This window comes from Acinonyx jubatus, chromosome A3 (assembly GCF_027475565.1).
Source record: "Acinonyx jubatus isolate Ajub_Pintada_27869175 chromosome A3, VMU_Ajub_asm_v1.0, whole genome shotgun sequence".
Lineage (NCBI taxonomy): Eukaryota > Metazoa > Chordata > Mammalia > Carnivora > Felidae > Acinonyx > Acinonyx jubatus.
Genome location: NC_069388.1, coordinates 102,726,635 through 102,745,409, shown reverse-complemented (window position 1 = coordinate 102,745,409; position 18,775 = coordinate 102,726,635). Strand labels below are relative to the sequence as shown.

The 18,775-nt window shown below is 43.0% G+C and overlaps 1 protein-coding gene across 2 annotated transcripts in view; it reads right to left on the bottom strand.

The window, feature by feature from the left end:
• ZNF2 (zinc finger protein 2) overlaps positions 1–13,261 on the bottom strand; it is a 33,023-nt gene extending 19,762 nt beyond the window's left edge. Inside the window, exons 1-3 of one of the 2 annotated variants that reach the window (XM_053200980.1) lie at positions 13,129–13,261; positions 3,777–3,848; positions 2,223–2,349 (exon numbers count right to left, since the gene is read on the bottom strand). In XM_053200980.1, coding sequence (XP_053056955.1) covers positions 2,223–2,349; positions 3,777–3,809 — 160 coding nt within the window. In that variant the 5' untranslated portion in view covers positions 3,810–3,848; positions 13,129–13,261. The remainder of the gene's footprint in view (positions 1–2,222; positions 2,350–3,776; positions 3,849–13,128) is intronic. The other variant, XM_027033684.2, reaches the window with a different exon arrangement.
• Positions 13,262–18,775: the final 5,514 nt, after the last annotated feature.

Below are 18,775 nucleotides of genomic sequence, written 5' to 3'. Positions count from 1 at the left end.
TCCTTGGGTCAGGGAAGATGAGAATCAAAACAGATCATCTTGAGTAAAAACATATAATCTTTTTGTTTACCCTTTACTACTAAGCTCTTATTTAAACAAGTGGGTCATGCTCATTGTAGGAAAATTAGGGGTAAGTTGAAGTAAAAAGAAAAATCACCTTTTGTACTTTGTATCTATTTTGAAACTGAAAGATACCTATAGATACATTCTGTTAAAAACTGGGTTGTAGGGGCACCTGGGTGGCTCAGTTGGTTAAGCATCTGACTTCAGCTCAGGTCATGATCTCACAGTTTGCGGGTTCGAGCCCCATGTCGGGCTCTGTGCTCACAGCCCAGAGCCTGGAGCCTGCTTCAAATTCTGTGTCTCCCTCTCTCCCGTCCCCTTTCCCCACCTATGCTCTGTCTGTCTCTCAAAAATAAATAAACATTAAAAAAATTTTTTTAAATGGGTTATAAAATAATCCTGACTTGTAAATTTGATTTTTTTCACATAATAATAAACTTAAATATTATTTTACTTCAATTAACACAGATCTATCTTAGCACTTTAATGGCTACATGAGGTTACGTTGTATGGAATAATCTAATTTATTTAATCTCCTGCTGACAGACATTCAGACTGTTTTTCATGTTTTGCTATTAACAAACAATGATATGGTGAACATTTTTATATACCAGGGCTGTTAATCCTATTACTTCCTTGGGACAAATTTCTAGAAGTGAATCTGTCCATTTTTGGTTATTTAAAGAAATAGAACCCATCCTAGAAATAGTCTCGAAGTCTAAACTTCTATTGCACTGGGGGCCCCAAACTGGGAAAGAGACACAGTTTCTTACTGGGCCCACGGATCACCTATCTGGTTGTATGCTGATTCTCGGCTGATAAACTGGCCACATCCATGGCCTGCCTGTGGCTTCCTCGTTCTGACCTTTGCTAGGAATTCTATTTTCCCCAATATTTCATCCCACCAAAGCCTGTGACAAAGGCTCAGCAGTCTCCCTTAATGTTCCCTGAACATTTACCTGTTTTTTCCTATTTGGCCTATTTAAATTCTTGACATGCCTTGCATAAAATCTGTAATGGGACTCCTTTGGCTGCCACCTCCTGCTTACTTTATACTGGTTTCTGAATCTGTACACTCTCCCAGCCTCTTTTTTTTTTTTCTTTAATTTTTTTTTTCAACATTTATTTATTTTTGGGACAGAGAGAGACAGAGCATGAACGGAGGAGGGGCAGAGAGAGAGGGAGACACAGAATCGGAAACAGGCTCCAGGCTCTGAGCCATCAGCCCAGAGCCCGACGCGGGGCTCAAACTCAAGGACCGCGAGATCGTGACCTGGCTGAAGTCGGATGCTTAACCGACTGCGCCACCCAGGCGCCCCTCTCCCAGCCTCTTATTCTGGAAGCTCCTGAGAGGTTCTCACTACCTACAGGAGTCTAACTTTACTTCTCACAAATATATTACATCAGCTTCTTTTTTTTTTTTTTTTTTTAAGTAAGCTCTACACCCAATATGGGGCTTGAACTCAACAACCCTGAGATCGAGAGCTGCAAGATGTACAGACTGAGTGAGCCAGGCAGGTGCCTCCAGGCAGTCATTCTTAATTTTCCCTTTGTCACACAGGTCTCTATAATTGCAAAGTGCCTTCTGTGCGCCTCTAAGATTGTATTTAAGATAAATATTCAAAATCAAACGCAGAGTAGTGACCTACTCTGAGGCACAGCCTTGTATTTCTGTGCCCATACTGCCTTCTTTTTAAAGGGAAACACTTCTTCCTCCCCTTCTCTGCTTCTCTGAAAAGAAAATTTCCCTCAGTAAGATAGCCCCTGCCCCCCACCTCCCCTACCAACCCTTAATCCTCTGAATGGAGCTGAGAAGGTTACCTGCCTGATAAGCTGGGGGAAGGACGGGGCATATGTGACTCGGCTTCTTCTGTCTGCCCCTGCTCTGGGGAGGGGGCCCTCTGTATTGCAGGGGCAGGCTGCTGAGCAAGGGAGGCTGGGGTTCCCTTGCCTACGGCTCAGGGAACAAGTCTGTCCAATGCTGCGGTTCACAATTGAGAAGTCCACTGTTGCTGTACATCTTAGCCATAGCCTTCTACCCCTCCATTTTGTCTCTCAGTGCTTCAGAACTCAGGTGGGAGAAGAGGTATCACTTATTAGCCCACGACCCCCCATTAACGCAGTACAGAGTCTAACTTCTTGTGGGAAGCTCTCCTTACCCAATGAGACAATGCTCTTATAGTTTTCCAGCATCACCTCCTTGTAGAGGTCCTTCTGAATAGGGACTAGATGTCTCCACTCTTCATCTGTGAAAATCACAGCCACATCCTCAAATGTCACTGATTCCTGGAAACACAATAACATTCTCCCTTACTCATAACCCTTCTTTTTACATGGACCAGACAAAACAGTCTATAAAGATGACAGCCCTGAGGTTGTGGAGGGAAGGTTAAGGAACACGGTTCTGATAAAGCAGGGCTTTGAAGCACTCGGGGAAAGTGGCATAATTCCCTGAGGCATGAAGTTCTTGGTCATAATCCCTATACTCACAGCTCAGCCTGTGAATATCAGGGGCTCTTTTTTCATACTTACAGAAAACTTGCAAGGAAAGAACAAAGAATTCCTATGTACCCTTCACCCAGCTTCCCCAAATGTTAACATTTTCCACATTTGCTTTATCTTTCTCTCAGTATACACACATTCTATCTTTCTCCTGAACTTTTTTTTTTTTTTTTTGAGAGAAAGCGTGTGCATGCATGCAGGGAAGGAGCAGAGAGAGAGAGAGAGAGAGAGAGAGAGAGAGAGAGAGAGAGAGAGATTGAGAATATTAAGCAGGCTCCATGCCTAGTGCAGAGCCTGATGCAGGGCCTGACATGGGGTTCGATCTCATGACCGTGAGATCATGACCTGAGCTGAAATCAAGAGTCAGACACTTAACCAACTGAGCCACCCAGGTGTCCCTTTCCTGAATGTAACTTGCAAACATGATGCTTCTTTACTCATATTTTATAAAAACAAGGATATTCTCTTGTAAAATCACAGTATAATTATGAAAGCCAAGAAAACAGCATTGATATTAGACTATAATCTATAATCTTATTCAGATTCCACCAATTGTCTTTTTTTTTTTTTTTTACAAATCCATAAAATGATGATGTAGATTAGGTTGTCCTCAGGATCCCCTCATTTCACACTAATGCTTCGTGATTCTGCAAGACTGCATCTTTACCTCCAGTCCTAAAACTCCAGATGAGTCTCCAGTGTGCATGCAGACGTTCTAAGCCAGAGAACAGAATTCAAGACACTGGGCCCTTGGGCGGGAATGGGGCAAGCCACATGTCTCTACCCACACTCATCTCTCTTTAGAACTCTTACCACCTCACTGAGATGCTCTACAACAGGTGTCATTGGCCTAACTCAACACCTCCTGGAATACTTGGGGTCTGCTCTCAGTCTATACACAGATGCACTAAAGGGAAATAAGGACTAGAACTGTTCCCCAAACCATCCAAGCAGACCTGTACCAACACTTTTTAGTCAAAATCACTCAGCGCAAAGGTCACAGTGTGCCTGGTGACAGGCTACTGGGCACATGTTCAAGGTAAGAAAAGGTCACTGAAGGATACCACAGATCAAATGGGAAAGACACATTCCCTGTGGAGTCCTTCATTCACCTGGTTAGGTTTGATTGAAGAAGCTCCAGGATAGACACAGAAAAGTGGTTACATTCTGGAGACTAACAGAGTATTTCAGAAACACAAAGTCCACCTCACCTGGCATCTGTCAGTTGGAGACACAGCGGCCATTCCCTCCTGTGTGCTCTCCTTGTAGAAAAGGGCAGAGTCCTAATGAGGAAGAGGTACGGGATGAGAACGTCGGTATGAGAAAGACTAGTCTTGTAGTTTTCTGACCCATAAAGCAGGAAATCTCCAAATACCAGTGAGTCATATGCCCATTCTCATTCCTGATACCCTACAAAAAGGGAAGACAAAGCAAAGCAAGGCCAGGAGCAACCCCACCCCACCCCAGAACTGGAGCGAAAGACCACAGATATTACTATTCAGGATACAATGTGGGACTTGTTTTACTATGATCCCACAGGAGAAGTTCTGTTCCTGGGAACCAAGAACGTATTAAGCTTATACTGTATTTATAAGGTCACATTCACTATTGCCCTGATAGCTACCAGATAAAAAGTCCAAGAAATTTTATAAATGATTATATGGATAAGATGTGTCAAGTAAACACCCATAGTCTCTTTAAGAGAAAAATAACCCATTCACGACCCCGTGCTCCAGGAGCAGCACTTGGACAGCCATGTTTTGTTCTGCATGATGCTGCGTCTCACTCCGGGAGCCACACTGATTTAGGTCTCAGGTGGGCAATGTGCAGGTTGACCAGTAGACTGAGATGCAATCTAGCTTGAAAAGGTGACATCCTTCCTCAGGAATGTGAACTAAGAAATGTCAGGACAACAGGTGGGTGATGAGCTGAAAGGATATCATGAGGGACGGAAGTAGCCATGAGGATCAGGGGAGCCCAAGTCACCAAGAAGCAGAGCCAGTGAGTACATGGGAGGCATGATATGGTAAGACTAGACATGGGTCAGGGGAAGAAAAGCCTGCTCACATCAGCAGTGGAGCAAAGACCTAAGAGTTTTGGCTTTGAAGTCCCTCAATTCATGTAGGACCATCTCTGGGCTCCAGTTTGCATATAGACCAGCCTTATTTATTCTTGGATTTCCATAAGACTCTAAACCTCTTAGGCTTTGTGTGAATCCTTATCAGTAAACTCCCTTTACTTGAGTTAGCTGAGTAGGTCTCAGTTTCCCACAGTCAGGAGTCTAATTAAACACAGTTGAATCAAGCATTCTTGGGATTCATGAGTGGTATGGGAAGTGTGGTCCTGGGAAGAAGGAGGAAAAGAGATGGCCCACTGACTATTCTCCTGTAGTCAAGGGAATATATGTTCTGATCTTTGGTATTCATTCATTCGTCTACTAACATTTATTTAGCACCAACTTTTTATACCAAAGACAAAAACTATAGGACACTGTCTTTGTCCTCCAAAAGCTTATAGTCTAGAACACAGGCCAAAAGAGTAACCCAAATAATGAGTCACTACAGGATGGATACGTACTATAAAGAGATACCTGAAGAGTGTCCATCAGGGGCTTGCCTAATGCAGATAGGAGGCTGTAGGTTCCTTGGCAGAAGCAGGATCTAAGATAAGTTTTGATCTGGGTGGGGAGGAGGTGGAACATTCTAGGTAAGAAAAATATCAAGTTTTAAAAAAAAAAAAACCGAGGAGATGGGTCTTTACACGGAACAGATGAACAACTGTAAGTAGTTTAGAATGGGAGAAGTCTAGGCTGTGAGTAGTGCTGTAAGGAAAGATGAGACTGGAGAAGTGGGCAGAGGCCAGGTAGATCAAGGACAATGTTGCATGGGCCCATACACAGAGGAAGGACCACAGCCATGGAGACCACTGAGGATTAAACATGGAAGGGTTATCATCAGATTTGTGTTTTAGAAAAATCATTGCGATTGGTATCACAGGCCTTGGAATACACATACTCTTTGGCTCAGCAACCCTCTCCTAGGAGTTTGTCCTAAGGAAATAAGTGAGAATATATGCAAAGTTTTTCTTAGTCATTATTAACATTAACCTTTACTGAGGTGTTACATGTGGTAACTTTTGAAGCACTTTACATGTAGTATCTCATTTAATCCTTAAAATACAGGAAAAATTTGAAATATCCTAAGTTTCTACAACAGAAGATATGATTAAATAATTTGTGATCCAGCCCATCCATACACTGTAATACCATTTAACATCATAGTAACCAGCATTTATTGAGCATTTGCTATTCACCAGGCACTGTGCTAAGCACTCTTTTTTTTTTTAATTTTATTTATTTATTTTGAGAGAGAGAAAGCACACTCAAGTGGGGGAGGGGCAGAGAGGGAGAGAGAGCATTCCAAACAGGCTCCGAGCTGTCAGCACTGAGCCCAATGCGGGGCTCGAACCCATGAACTGTGAGATCATGACCTGAGTTGAAATCAAGAGTCAGATGCTTAGGGTGCTCAGTCAGTTGAGCGACCGACTTTGGCGCAGGTCATGACGTCAGGGTTCATGAGTTTGAGCCTCACGTCGGGCTCTGTGCTGACATCTCAGAGCCTGGAGCCTGCTTCAGATTCTGTGTCTCCCTCTCTTTCTGCCCCTCCTCCACTCACATCCTTTCTCAAAAATAAAATAAACATTAAAAAAAAAAAACTGACTGAGCCACCCATGTGGCCCTGCTAAGCACTCTTTCTAAGGATAATTTAATTCCATCCTCATAAATCAATAAGGTAGGTACAATATTACAGATTAGTGAAGTTGAGGCTTTGTAAGAGGCTGAAGTAGAATTTGAACCCAGGTCTGTCAAACAGCTTTCAATCTCTATGCTATGTGATTTTTATTTTCATGAAAAAATAACCACATAGATAACAGACTAATAGACTAGAATGAAAAATCTGCAAACGTATCCAAACATGTAGAGAAGCTTGATATACAACTGAGGTGGCATTACAAATCACCAAGGAAGGGCGCCTGGCTGGCTCAGTCACTAGAGCATGCAACTCTTGATCTCAGGGTTGTGAGTTCAAGCCCCACATTGGGCATGGAGTCTATTTAAAACAAAAAGTCACCAAGGAAAAGATCACTAGTGATAAACTGCAAACGACTTAAATGTTCATCAGTAGGATAAACTGTGATTATATGTGTGTGAGTTTATGTGTATAGGAATATTACACATTGATTAAGATGAATGGAGTAGAGCTGTATGTTAATGATAGAGATAAATCACAGAATTACTGAGCAAAAAATAAGAAAGCTTTAGAATTACTGTGTAGTATTTATACAAAACTTAAAAACAGGTAAATAATATCTACAAAAATCTATATGGGGGGGGGGCACCTGGGTGGTTCAGTTAGTTCAGCATCTGACTTTGGCTCAGGTCATGATCTCATGGTTCATGAGTCTGAGCCCCATGTCAGCCCCTGTGCTGTCAGCACAGAGGTTGGAGCCTGCTTCAGATTCTGTCTCCCTCTCTCTCTCTCTGCCCTTCCCCCCACTCGTGCATGCTCTCGCTCTCCCTCAAATATAAATAGACATTAAAAAAGGGAAATAATCCTTAAATATTAAAAAAAAGTCTATATGAGACACTAAGTACCAAATTGTGAGTTATCCCTGGGGAGGGAGGGATATGGGATTGGTACAGATAACCAGGAGAGTTCAACTTTGTGATGTTTATTTAAAAAAGTTTTTTTTTTTTCCTGTGGAAATGTGCAATGAAATTTTTATTTTAATTTATTTTTTAATATATGAAATTTATTGTCAAATTGGTTTCCATACAACACCCAGTGCTCATCCCAAAAGATGCCCTCTTCAATGCTCATCACCTACTCTCCCCTCCCTCCCACCCTAAAAAAGTTTTTCAAACAAATTCACAAATATTAAGAATGCACACTTAGGGGCGCCTGGGTGGCTCAGTCAGTCAAGTGTCTGACTCTTGATTTCTGCTCAGGTCATGATTTCAGTGTTTGTGGAATCGAGCCCTACACTGGGCTCTGCACTGACAGTGCAGAGCCTGCTTTGGATTCTCTCTCTCCCCCCTCTCTCCTCCTCTCTCTCTCTCTCTGCCCTCCCCCACTTGTGCTCTTGCTCAAATATCAATTAACTTTAAAAGAAAAAAAAGAATGCACACTTAAAATTACTTATTTGTGTATGCACATGTGTATAGAAAAAAGACTGAAAGAATATATACTAAAATGTAAATGGAATTTGACTGGTGGAATTGTAAGTGATTTTATTCTATTTCTTACAATTCTTTACATTCTAATTTTTGTTTTTACAAGAGTACGTATTTACTTTGGTGTATAGGAAAAATAACAGGAAGGAAAGGTGGTGTACAGAAAAGTTACAAAGCAGACCCGAGACTGCTACTCTTAGAAAGGTCTACTTGTGAGACTGACCCTTGGCTGGGGTCTGGGAACTTAGATTTTGGGAGGGTTCCCTAAAAGAGAAGGGTGGTCCATTGCCTAAATGATTTGGGTCCATGCCTAAATGATTTGTGCAAACAATGCGGTTTATGCTGGATGCTTGCTTTCCTGCTAGACGCTCTGGAATTTTGGTAGGTGTTAGGCAGAGGGTGCCTACCTGACCTGCCCTCAATAAAAAATAACTTGGGCTCTGAGTCTCTAATGAGCTCTTTTGGGCTGGAACATCACACACATGTTGTTGCATTTTCATTGCTAGAGAGGATGTGTTCTGTGTGACCCCTCCTGGCAGGGAGAGAACACAAGAAAGCCTGCCTATGAATTCCTCCAGATTCTACCTCTCTTCCCCTTATGACCTAGCTGTGCATCCTTGTAAGATCGGTCATCATCTTAGACATGAGTGCAACTATAGGCTGAGTCCCACATCCTTCCGGCAAATCCTTGAATGTGGGGTGATCTTGGAGACCTCTGACATAGGCAGCCATGCCACTCTGGAAGCTGCAGCAGAATGGGACCAGAGGAGGGCAAAAATGGAGGTAAGGAAGAACCAGTGAGGAATCTCATAATTGAGTAAAAATGAAGAAAAACTGAACAAAAGCAGTGGCAGCAGAAATGGAAAGAAGGGAAACTACTGACAAGACATGAAGAACAGACAATAGACTGACTGGAAGTGGAGGCCGAAGGTGATGGGAGAGGCAAGGATGACTTATGACTTCCAGGTCACTCATTTGCACAACGCTGTGCATAATGCTACCATTCGTGGAGATGTGCGATGGAAAAGGCGGTTTGTAGGGAAAGCTAATGAGTACAGCTTGGAGTATTTCGAATTTGAGCTGTTCCCACATCTTTGGATAGGAAAAATCAGGTGACTCTGGATTCACTGGCCAAGTTGTAAAAATTATTACCGCTAAATGAAATAGTTCGAATTTTGAAGGACGGTGAGTTAAACGCTCAAAATAGAAAAATTAATATAAAGTATTAAAAACTGGTTGTAATACAAACAGGGCAATGAGTAAGCCTTTAGTTATATAAATAAGTACTTTGTGTTTTTTTCTATTAATTATATGACTACTCACCAAGTACAGATGTATCCTTAGGATATATACTTGCACCCATTCATATAAGCATGAAAAAAAGAAATCTAGGGAATGGAGGTAAAACCAAGTAATGCCAGAGAGAGGAACTACAAACCCTAAACAGACTAATCAGTACTGAGGTCAGGAAGTAGGAAGAGCATGTACCTCTAATAATGAATCCACTTTAGATTCTAAAAAGGCAAAGTAACCGTGCAGACTTAATCCCTTCCTTCCCTAGATGAACCCTCCATCTTGCCTTATTAATGATAAGATCCTAATAAGGTACAGTTTTCCAAAACTCTGAAAGACCAGATCAATATACATTTACTAGACAAGGGGTTACTGAACACTGGTTAAGCCAGACTTTAAAAGAATATTACCCTGAGGTGAACACCAGTTTGCATAAATGTGTAAAACCTATGCAAAAGGTAAAAACTTAAAAAAAAAAAAAGTACTGGAAAGACAAGTTTAATATAACTATAAAAAAAAAAAAATTTGACCTGAGGAGAGATTGGGGTTTGAATCTTGTTAGGAGGAGGCAGAGTGATATATACACAAATGGAAACAGATATGATCAGTAGCCTGCAAGTTGCATTTAGACAGTAGTCTTTTCCTTGTTTGTTAAGATTCCTCCATTTCCAGGAGGATCTTAAAATATTACTCTTGGGCCCTAGTAAGAAGTCAAAATTAGTATTTAGAGATACAGGACAGTTTAGTCATTAGGTGTACGGACTCTGGAAGACTGCCTGAAATAAAATTCCAGCTGTGTCTTACTACCTGCATGACCTTAGGCAAGTTTCTCAACCTGTGTCTCAGTTTACCCATCTGTAAAGTTAGAATAATGAAGGTATCTGTCTAATACAGTTACTGTAATGCTTAAATAATACCTATAAAGCATATAGAATAATGTGCCAAGTGTTAGCATTAGCTAAAAGTCTTGTTATAATCCTAGGAAGGTAGAAATAATGAAAAGACTAATTACAACGAAATTATAATTACAATGTTTTTGAGTAGGTTTAAGTATAAGTGTAGTAATAACTTTGGAATCAAAGTATTTGTTTCCAAAGCATTGGAACTTTCAAACAAATCAGTTGAACTACATCTGAAATTGTAGTTGAAACTGCTCAGTGTTTAAATGCTTAAAGATAATTTTCAAAGTTTCATTTATTAGATTATGACTTTCATAAAGTGAGCATTGAAAAATTACAAATGATGGGGAGCATAAAAGCTCCCCCAGCCATTAAGCAACCAGTCAATACTCCCCCAGGGTGCTCATTATCTGTGGGCTCCCTGCCAAGCTGACTTCCCTCCTGGGCGTTGCTTCAGTAGGCTCTCGGTGAAATTCAAGGCTCCCCAAATCCACCAAATTCACGTGGAGTTACTTCTGTTCTCTCTTGTCCTCTTCCCGGTTCTCAGAGTATTTCTGGAGAAAAAACTCCCCAAATTCTTATTCTAGATCTTCAAATAAGCCCTTGCCTGGAAAGCTTTTAGTGTTCCCATCCTTGCTCCATAGCTACCATTCAATTTCAGTAGAACACTCACTCACAAAAGAGTTCCAGAAGAGGCGGGTCTGTGTGGTAAAAAGCATTCCACAGGCCTTTAATTATTATCTGTAAAGGCTTGGGCATATCACTTAAGCTAAAAGTTGACCCCCAGTTGTTTAATACCTACTTCACAAAGTAGTTATAAATATTGAATGAGATAGTTAACGGAAAGCATTTATTTTTCTGTTTGTTCAACAAACGAAAGTTGCTTTCCTTGCTACTGCCCAACACCAACCCATTCACCCACTCATTCATCCTACTATTCAACAAATATGTCCAGGCACCTGCTATGTGCTAGGTAGCATGGGATGTGAGGACAACCAAACAGAAATGTCTGTCTCCGGGACTTTACCTGAGTGTCCCTCTGACTGTGTCCTACTTTCTTTCCACTACTGTTGCCTCTTAGAATCTGCTCCCTGCTCCCAGTCTCTCTTTCTCCACCATCTCCCACCTCACCAATAGCTTCAATTCCCACATCTTCAAACAGTACAACCCTTCATCTATCTGAAACCATCTCCACCAAATCCCATGGCCTCTCTGTAGCAAGGGTTCTCATTTGGGTTTTCCTTTCATGATCAATCTTGGTAACATATACCTATCAATGCCACCTACTCTTCTTGAATCCATTATCCTGCTCTTGCTACCCCTCACATCCTGAAACTGCACGCTCAAAACTTACTAGTGCATTTCTGACCTCTAATTCTGATAGTCCTTTTCTCCTTAACTTTAATTCTTGCAGCTTTTGACTGTCCTGACAAGTTCCTGCTTCTTCAAGTGGTGACTGTAGTTGCTATGATACTGCATTCCTGACTTTCTTCCTACCAATAAAACTGCATCTCTGTGTGCCTCTTTTTCCCAGTCTTGCCCTGGAAACAAGGACAGTGCCCAATGCTCAGTCTTTGTACAATGCTCTTCTTGCTATCCCTCGGAAAGTCCATCCAGCTGGCATTCCATTTTCCACCTCAACAGAGATGGCTCCCAATCTAGTCCCAATCCCTCTTCCAAACCCAACTTGCGTTTCCAAATGACTCAAATGTTGGATCTGGCATTCTTCCAGCACCTCAAAACCATCTTCCCCTATGCAACTCCCCAATCAGCCCCTCTCTTTCTATTGTGCTATTATTTTCCAGATGCCCCCAATTCAAACTTTTACCTTTCTTTCCTTTCAAATCAAGTTAGTCACCAGATAGATCCCTTGACCCTTCTTCTGCATTGTCATTTTTATCCCTTCCCTGCCACTGACACCATAATTCAGGTCCCTAACAACTTGCATCAGGATTACTTTGCATTCCTAACTGGCTCCCTGCCACTAGTCCCTTCCTCTCTCTAGTCCTAGATATGACCTCTAGAATTGGTGTCCCCAAATAGTTTTATTCCTGTCAGTCTCCGGATCAGAACCATAAAATCCACCCTGCCTACTTGGTTTTGTCCTGATTCTCTAGGTCATCACACCAGTATACTTTTCTCCACCCTTATCTCCCACTATTCTTGACACTTCACTCCAGTTAAAGTCAGTTCCCTCTCAAATCCGACTAATGATTTGCTACTTACTCCTTGTTTGTTTGCTTTTTTGCCACCTCAGATCCTACCTCCTCCATGAAAGGGCTTCAAGGCCCCTAGCAACTAAAGAATGATATTAAAGCATTCATTTCGCCATTCATTCCTTTGAACTAAGAAAAGATTGTATATGATGTTGACAGCTGAAACAGACACATTAGGCATTAAGGTAGCTTTAATTATTGGTTTAATGGATAACCATATATGTCAAACCAAGAGCTTTAAGGACTGCATCTCAGACTCGATTCACTAATATTCTTCTTTTAAATCGAGGATATCTTAGAGGTGTACTTACTTCGAGAATTAAACTTGTCAATGAACTACATAATAACCATAGGTTTCAACAATGGATTCCAACCGCTTAAAAGTTCAACTGCCATGGTTAAAATCAAGTAAAAATGTTCAATGATGTAGTCTAAAAAATGAAGTATCTATCCTTAAATGGGAGCCTCATACGAAGGCCCAAGGCAGGGGGCTAAACGAGACAATATGAGACTCTTTCTGGGAAAGAGGGAAGGGGCGGAGTGGGCGATTCTATGGATTTAGTGTCAGTTTCCACCCGTATTTATTAAACACCCATTATGGGAAGAAGAACGAAAAGAGCGGAGGAAGGCTCCAAACTTCCAACCTCAAAGTTGGGATCTGGCATATGGGATCTATGCTGAAAGACCACTCGTAACAGTGCCCACACTCCACGGAACACATGCACACATAGCGGGCGAGGGGCAACTTTCCGTCCGCCCCTCTCCGAGCCGGGACGTCCACACACAGACACACTCGGCAAGCTGGCTCCGTCCGCGTCACCCCGTTCTATTCCCACAGCACCTCCCCCAAGTTCTCAGTGTTCCCTTCTCTCGGCCGCTGCGCTCACTCCGCATCTCGAAGACAAACACCCCCAGCCCTCACCTCCGGCACAGAGTGCTCGGGACCCAGGAAGACGGCGCCTCTTCAGGTCCGGAAAACAATGCGCCTGCGCAAAGCCTCTGACGTTGGCGCTCCCAATCAATGTTCGGCCTTCTCACAAACTCCATTCCCCAGAAGTCTCAGCGGCCAGCGCGCTTCAATATGACGTATGAAATTCCGCGCAAGCGCGTGTTTTTGAGAAAAAGGCTGATGGCTCTGAAGGTGTTTAGTCCCAGCGTTCCGGAAGCCGTAGTCCGGGTCGGGGGAGAACGGTTGAGGATGTAAAGGAGGCTTATGGTCACCCTGGAAATACTGCCTACGTGTGATGTCACGTCCCTCCAGTCCTCCGATGGAAGGGCCGTCCGAAGAAAATGTGTGGGATCTTTGGGGCCCGTCTCTACCCTTCGTTTTCTCTGCCTGGGAAGACCAAGAACGAGTCTCCTGGTGCTTCGAAGAGGCTTGTTTCTGCTTCATCTTGTCCACTTTTAGGGATCTGGTTCTGAAATTTGGGCCGGAGAGATACAGAATTTGGTTCTGAGGACGAGGCTGCGCCTGAGGCAGAGGATGCACATTTTTGCGCCCTAAGTGGAGAGCCCAGGATACACGTCTATACAAACTGGGCACCCGGGCAGACTACCGACAGTTTGAGCGCACACCAGCCTGCCTGCCTTGGTACTGCTAGAGGGCCCTGGGTGGAGACGTCGTAGGGATTCTCAGCCTTGGCTGCATGTAGGAATTACCTGAAAAGCTTTGGACATATTGATACCTGGAATCCATTCAGGAGCGAGAGTTTACTAATAACTTCAGGTGACTCTACTGTGCAGCTAAAGCTAAGAACGATTGAGCTAGAGCTCCACAGAAGACTGGAGATTACAAGAATATGATAAAATCCTACTTTGGGAACAAGTCTGTACTTTCACTCAAAAAGCCTAAAATGCCAGCTTAGGCAAGGCATTGTTACGGATATAAATAAGACACAGTTAACCGCCCCAAACGAACTCATGCTCCAAAGGAAAACCCAGAATGTAAAAGTATAACAACACAATGCAGTATGTTCTATATGTCACGTCTAAGACACTATGGGAGCACATGGAGGAAAAATTAACTATGGCTGAGAAAGTTAGAAAAGGCTTCCTGTAACTGGTACACTTGAAAAAGAATAATTTATTAAGAAGAAGAAAAAAGTGCAATCTACGCAGAGAGAATAACACCTGTAAAGGTACAGACTAGAGGATAAAAATGCGAAGAATTAGTAGCAAGATGACTGGCGAGTGGGTGTTTAGGGGCTGATAACCATAATTTGGGGCCAGATTGGGGATGATTTTGTACTGTAGTAAGGGTTTGGACCTTGATTAAAGGTCCTTGATTAAAGTGATGATGTCTAAGACATATTTTCTTGCTCTTCCTTTCTGTGTGGTGTTTGTTTTAATTTAGCCTTATGCGGAGAGTGGAAATTTGGGGGTTCTAGATGAGTTTCCTTCTAGAACTCCCCACCCTTGGGCAGGCCCTAGGCTTTATCTCTCTTTGCTGACCCCGGTTAACTGTCAAAGTGGAAGCTTAAGTTCACTGGGGTTTAGCAGTGAAAAAGTCAGGTTTGCTGCTCCCTTCTCAGAGTTGTAACTCTCCATTTTTTTTTTTTTTTTTTTTTAAGTCTGCAAATTCCTCACTTTCAGACCTGGTGACCAGTGTGTTTATAAAGATGTTTTATAGCTTTTCAGCATTTTTAGTGGAGAGTTGACCAGGGTGTCCAATCTGCCATGTTGCTGGAAAGTTTAAAGAGAATTTCAGCTGAATTTCTTAAAAAAGAAAGGGCATATAGATGCTGAGCAACCAAGAAACAACACCTATCTTGTCTAGGTTAAGACAGATGTCCACTAGGCCCACCAACTCTGAGCTCTGACAAACTTCAGGACGTTATGGCTATCTGCTGCTGTGTAACACACTACTCCAAACTTAGTCACTTAAAACATCTGTATCATGCGAATAGATTGTGTGGGTGAGGAATTTGGACAGGGCACTGTGGCAATGGCTTGCTTCTGCTTCACTGCTTCATAATTTCCGGACCCTCATATGGGAGGACTCAAACGGCTTCTCCACTTGAGTCTGCTACCTGAACTGGAACCTGTGGCTGGGCTCACGTGGGGCTGTGGGCCAGAATTTCTACTGGCAGCCTCTCTTTGTTCTTGGACTACCTCACAGTAGGTGGTTTCGGGGTAATCAGGCAGGGTATATGGCAGCTCAGGGCTCCAAGAGAGTGTTCCAGTGAGCAAAATAGAAGCTGCATGGCCTTTTATGACCTAGCTTTGAAAATCAGTAGTGTCTGGCACAAAAACAGACACATAGACCAATGGAATAGAATAGAAACCCCAGAACTAGACCCACAAACGTATGGCCAACTCATCTTTGACAAAGCAGGAAAGAACATCCAATGGAAAAAAGACCGTCTCTTTAACAAATGGTGCTGGCAGAACTGGACAGCAACATGCAGAAGATTGAAACTAGACCACTTTCTCACACCATTCACAAAAATAAACTCAAAATGGATAAAGGACCTGAATGTGAGACAGGAAACCATCAAAACCCTAGAGGAGAAAGCAGGAAAAGACCTCTCTGACCTCAGCCGTAGCAATTTCTTACTTGACACATCCCCAAAGCAAGGGAATTAAAAGCAAAAATGAATTACTGGGACCTTATGAAGATAAAAAGCTTCTGCACAGCAAAGGAAACAACCAACAAAACTAAAAGGCAACCAACAGAATGGGAAAAGATATTTGCAAATGACATATTGGACAAAGGGCTAGTATCCAAAATCTATAAAGAGCTCACCAAACTCCACACCCAAAGAACAAATAACCCAGTGAAGAAATGGGCAGAAAACATGAATAGACACTTCTCTAAAGAAGACATCCAGATGGCCAACAGGCATATGAAAAGATGCTCAATGTCGCTCATCAGGGAAATACAAATCAAAACCACACTCAGATATCACCTCACGCCGGTCAGAGCGGCCAAAATGAACAAATCAGGAGACTATAGATGCTGGAGAGGATGTGGAGAAACGGGAACCCTGTTGCACTGTTGGTGGGAATGCAAATTGGTGCAGCCACTCTGGAAAGCAGTGTGGAGGTTCCTCAGAAAATTAAAAATAGACCTACCCTATGACCCAGCAATAGCAATGCTAGGAATTTACCCAAGGGATACAGGAGTACTGATGCATAGGGGCACTTGTACCCCAATGTTTATAGCAGCACTCTCAACAATAGCCAAATTATGGAAAGAGCCTAAATGTCCATCAACTGATGAATGGATAAAGAAATTGTGGTTTATATACACAATGGCGTACTACATGGCAATGAGAAAGAACGAAATATGGCCCTTTGTAGCAACGTGGATGGAAATGGAGAGTGTGATGCTAAGTGAAATAAGCCATACAGAGAAAGACAGATACCATGTGGTTTCACTCTTATGTGGACCCTGAGAAACTTAACAGAAACCCATGGGGGAGGGGAAGGAAAAAAAAAAAGAGGTTAGAGTGGGAGAGAGCCAAAGCATAAGAGACTCTTAAAAACTGAGAACAAACTGAGGGTTGATGGGGGGTGGGAGGGAGGGGAGGGTGGGTGATGGGTATTGAGGAGGGCACCTTTTGGGATGAGCACTGGGTGTTGTATGGAAACCAATTTGACAATAAATTTCATATATTGAAAAAAAAAGAAAAAAGAAAATCAGTAGTGTCATTTCTATTGCACACTATTGGTTGCAGCCATTATAAGCTTGCCCAGAGTCAAGGGAGGTCTATGAAAGAATCCGTGGCCATGAAAAACAAACTTGTTGTGGTGCCTGGGTGGCTCACTCGGTAAGTGTCCAACTCTTGGTTTTGGCTCAGGTCGCGATCTCATAGTTTGTGGGACTGAACTCTGTGTCAGGGTTCACCCTGGGCTTCACAGGCTCACAGAGCCCACGCTGACAGCATGGAGGCTGCTTGGAATTCCCTTTCTTCCTCTCTCTCTGCCCCTCTCCTGCTCGTGCGCATTCCCCGCCTCTCTCTCTTTCAAAATAAATAAATAGACTTAAGAGAAAACTTCCCAAAAAGGATTTTGGCCTTCCTCTTTTATGGGCGTTTCTCTGTGAGAAGCAGGGGTGGGGGCGGAATGTAGAAGTGTCCCTATTTCAACCGACGTTTTTGCTTTCCCTCACGGTTCTGCTTGTTTGTATTGCCTCCTGAAGTTGCTTCTACCAGCAATCTTTGCTCCTCCTAGGTCACTTCTTGCAGTTCCAAGACCTCTCTTCTTGAACACCTTTTGGCTTTATTTCTCTAAGCATCTCTCCTTAGCTGCTGCTACGTAGTACTCTGTGTCCAGATCTACATCTTACAATATCTATTAATCAATCTATCTACCTCCATATCTGCCTGCCTACCTATCTCTCACAGAAGAAAGCATCATCCCTTTACATCATGGGGCCTTTTTAGAAGTGTTACCTTAGAGGAATAGCACAGGTCCTTAGTGGTATTTTCAGTTTTATCACTCAGTCAATGGGGGAAAGGATGGTTGGTCCCCTAGCAAAGAGGTTTGACTACTTAGTAATAATGTTTATTTTCTACTACCAACTTTCTTTTTTGTAGTGCATGTGTATCATCAGAAGCTGGGTGATGGGGCGGAAAAGAAATATTCAGGCACAGTTTCACACTATACCTGAAAAAAACACTGCTGCTTCTAATACCCAGGTCTGATACCAGATTGGAGTAGTTTTTACTTCTATGTTTTTGGTTTTGTAATACCTTTTCTCAAAATGGCCACCATTGGGGCATCTTTAGTCCACCGTCAATTACCCAAGCCCTAATTGTGAACATGTTGCTGTTTTTACCAGGGGCTGCCAACCCAGGAGAGTTGGAGATTGTGTGATGATGGATGTCTGACCACTCGGAGGACCTGTAGAAAAGTCTGTGCTTTGGGGCACCGGCTGGCTCAGTTGGTATTGCATGTGACTCTCTGTCAGGGTTGTGAGTTCTAGCCCCACGCTGGGTGTAGAGATTACTTAAAAATAAAATCTTAGGAGCGCCTGGGCGGCTCAGTTGGTTAAGCGTCCAACTCTTGGTTTCAGCTCAGGTCATGATCTCATGGTTAGTGAGTTAGAGCCCCACATTGGGCTCTGTGATCTCTGTCTCCCTCTCTTTGCCCCTCCCCCACTCGCACTCTCCCTCTCTCAAAAATAAGCAATTAAAAAAAATAAAATCTTGTGGCGCCTGGATGGCTGAGTCGGTTGGGCATCCGACTTCGGCTCAGGTCATGATCTCACAGTCCATGAGTTTTTTGTTTTTTTTAAGAACTTTTTTTTTTTTTCAACGTTTATTTATTTTTGGGACAGAGAGAGACAGAGCATGAACGGGGGAGGGTCAGAGAGAGGGAGACACAGAATCTGAAACAGGCTCCAGGCTCTGAGCTGTCAGCACAGAGCCCGACGCGGGGCTCGAACTCACGGACCGCGAGATTGTGACCTGGCTGAAGTCGGACGCTTAACCGACTGCGCCACCCAGGCGCCCCATCACAGTCTATGAGTTTAAGCCTCGCGTTGGACTCTGCACTGACAGCTCAGAGCCTGGAGGCTACTTCAGATTCTGTTTCCCTCTCTCTCTGCCCCTACCCCACTCACA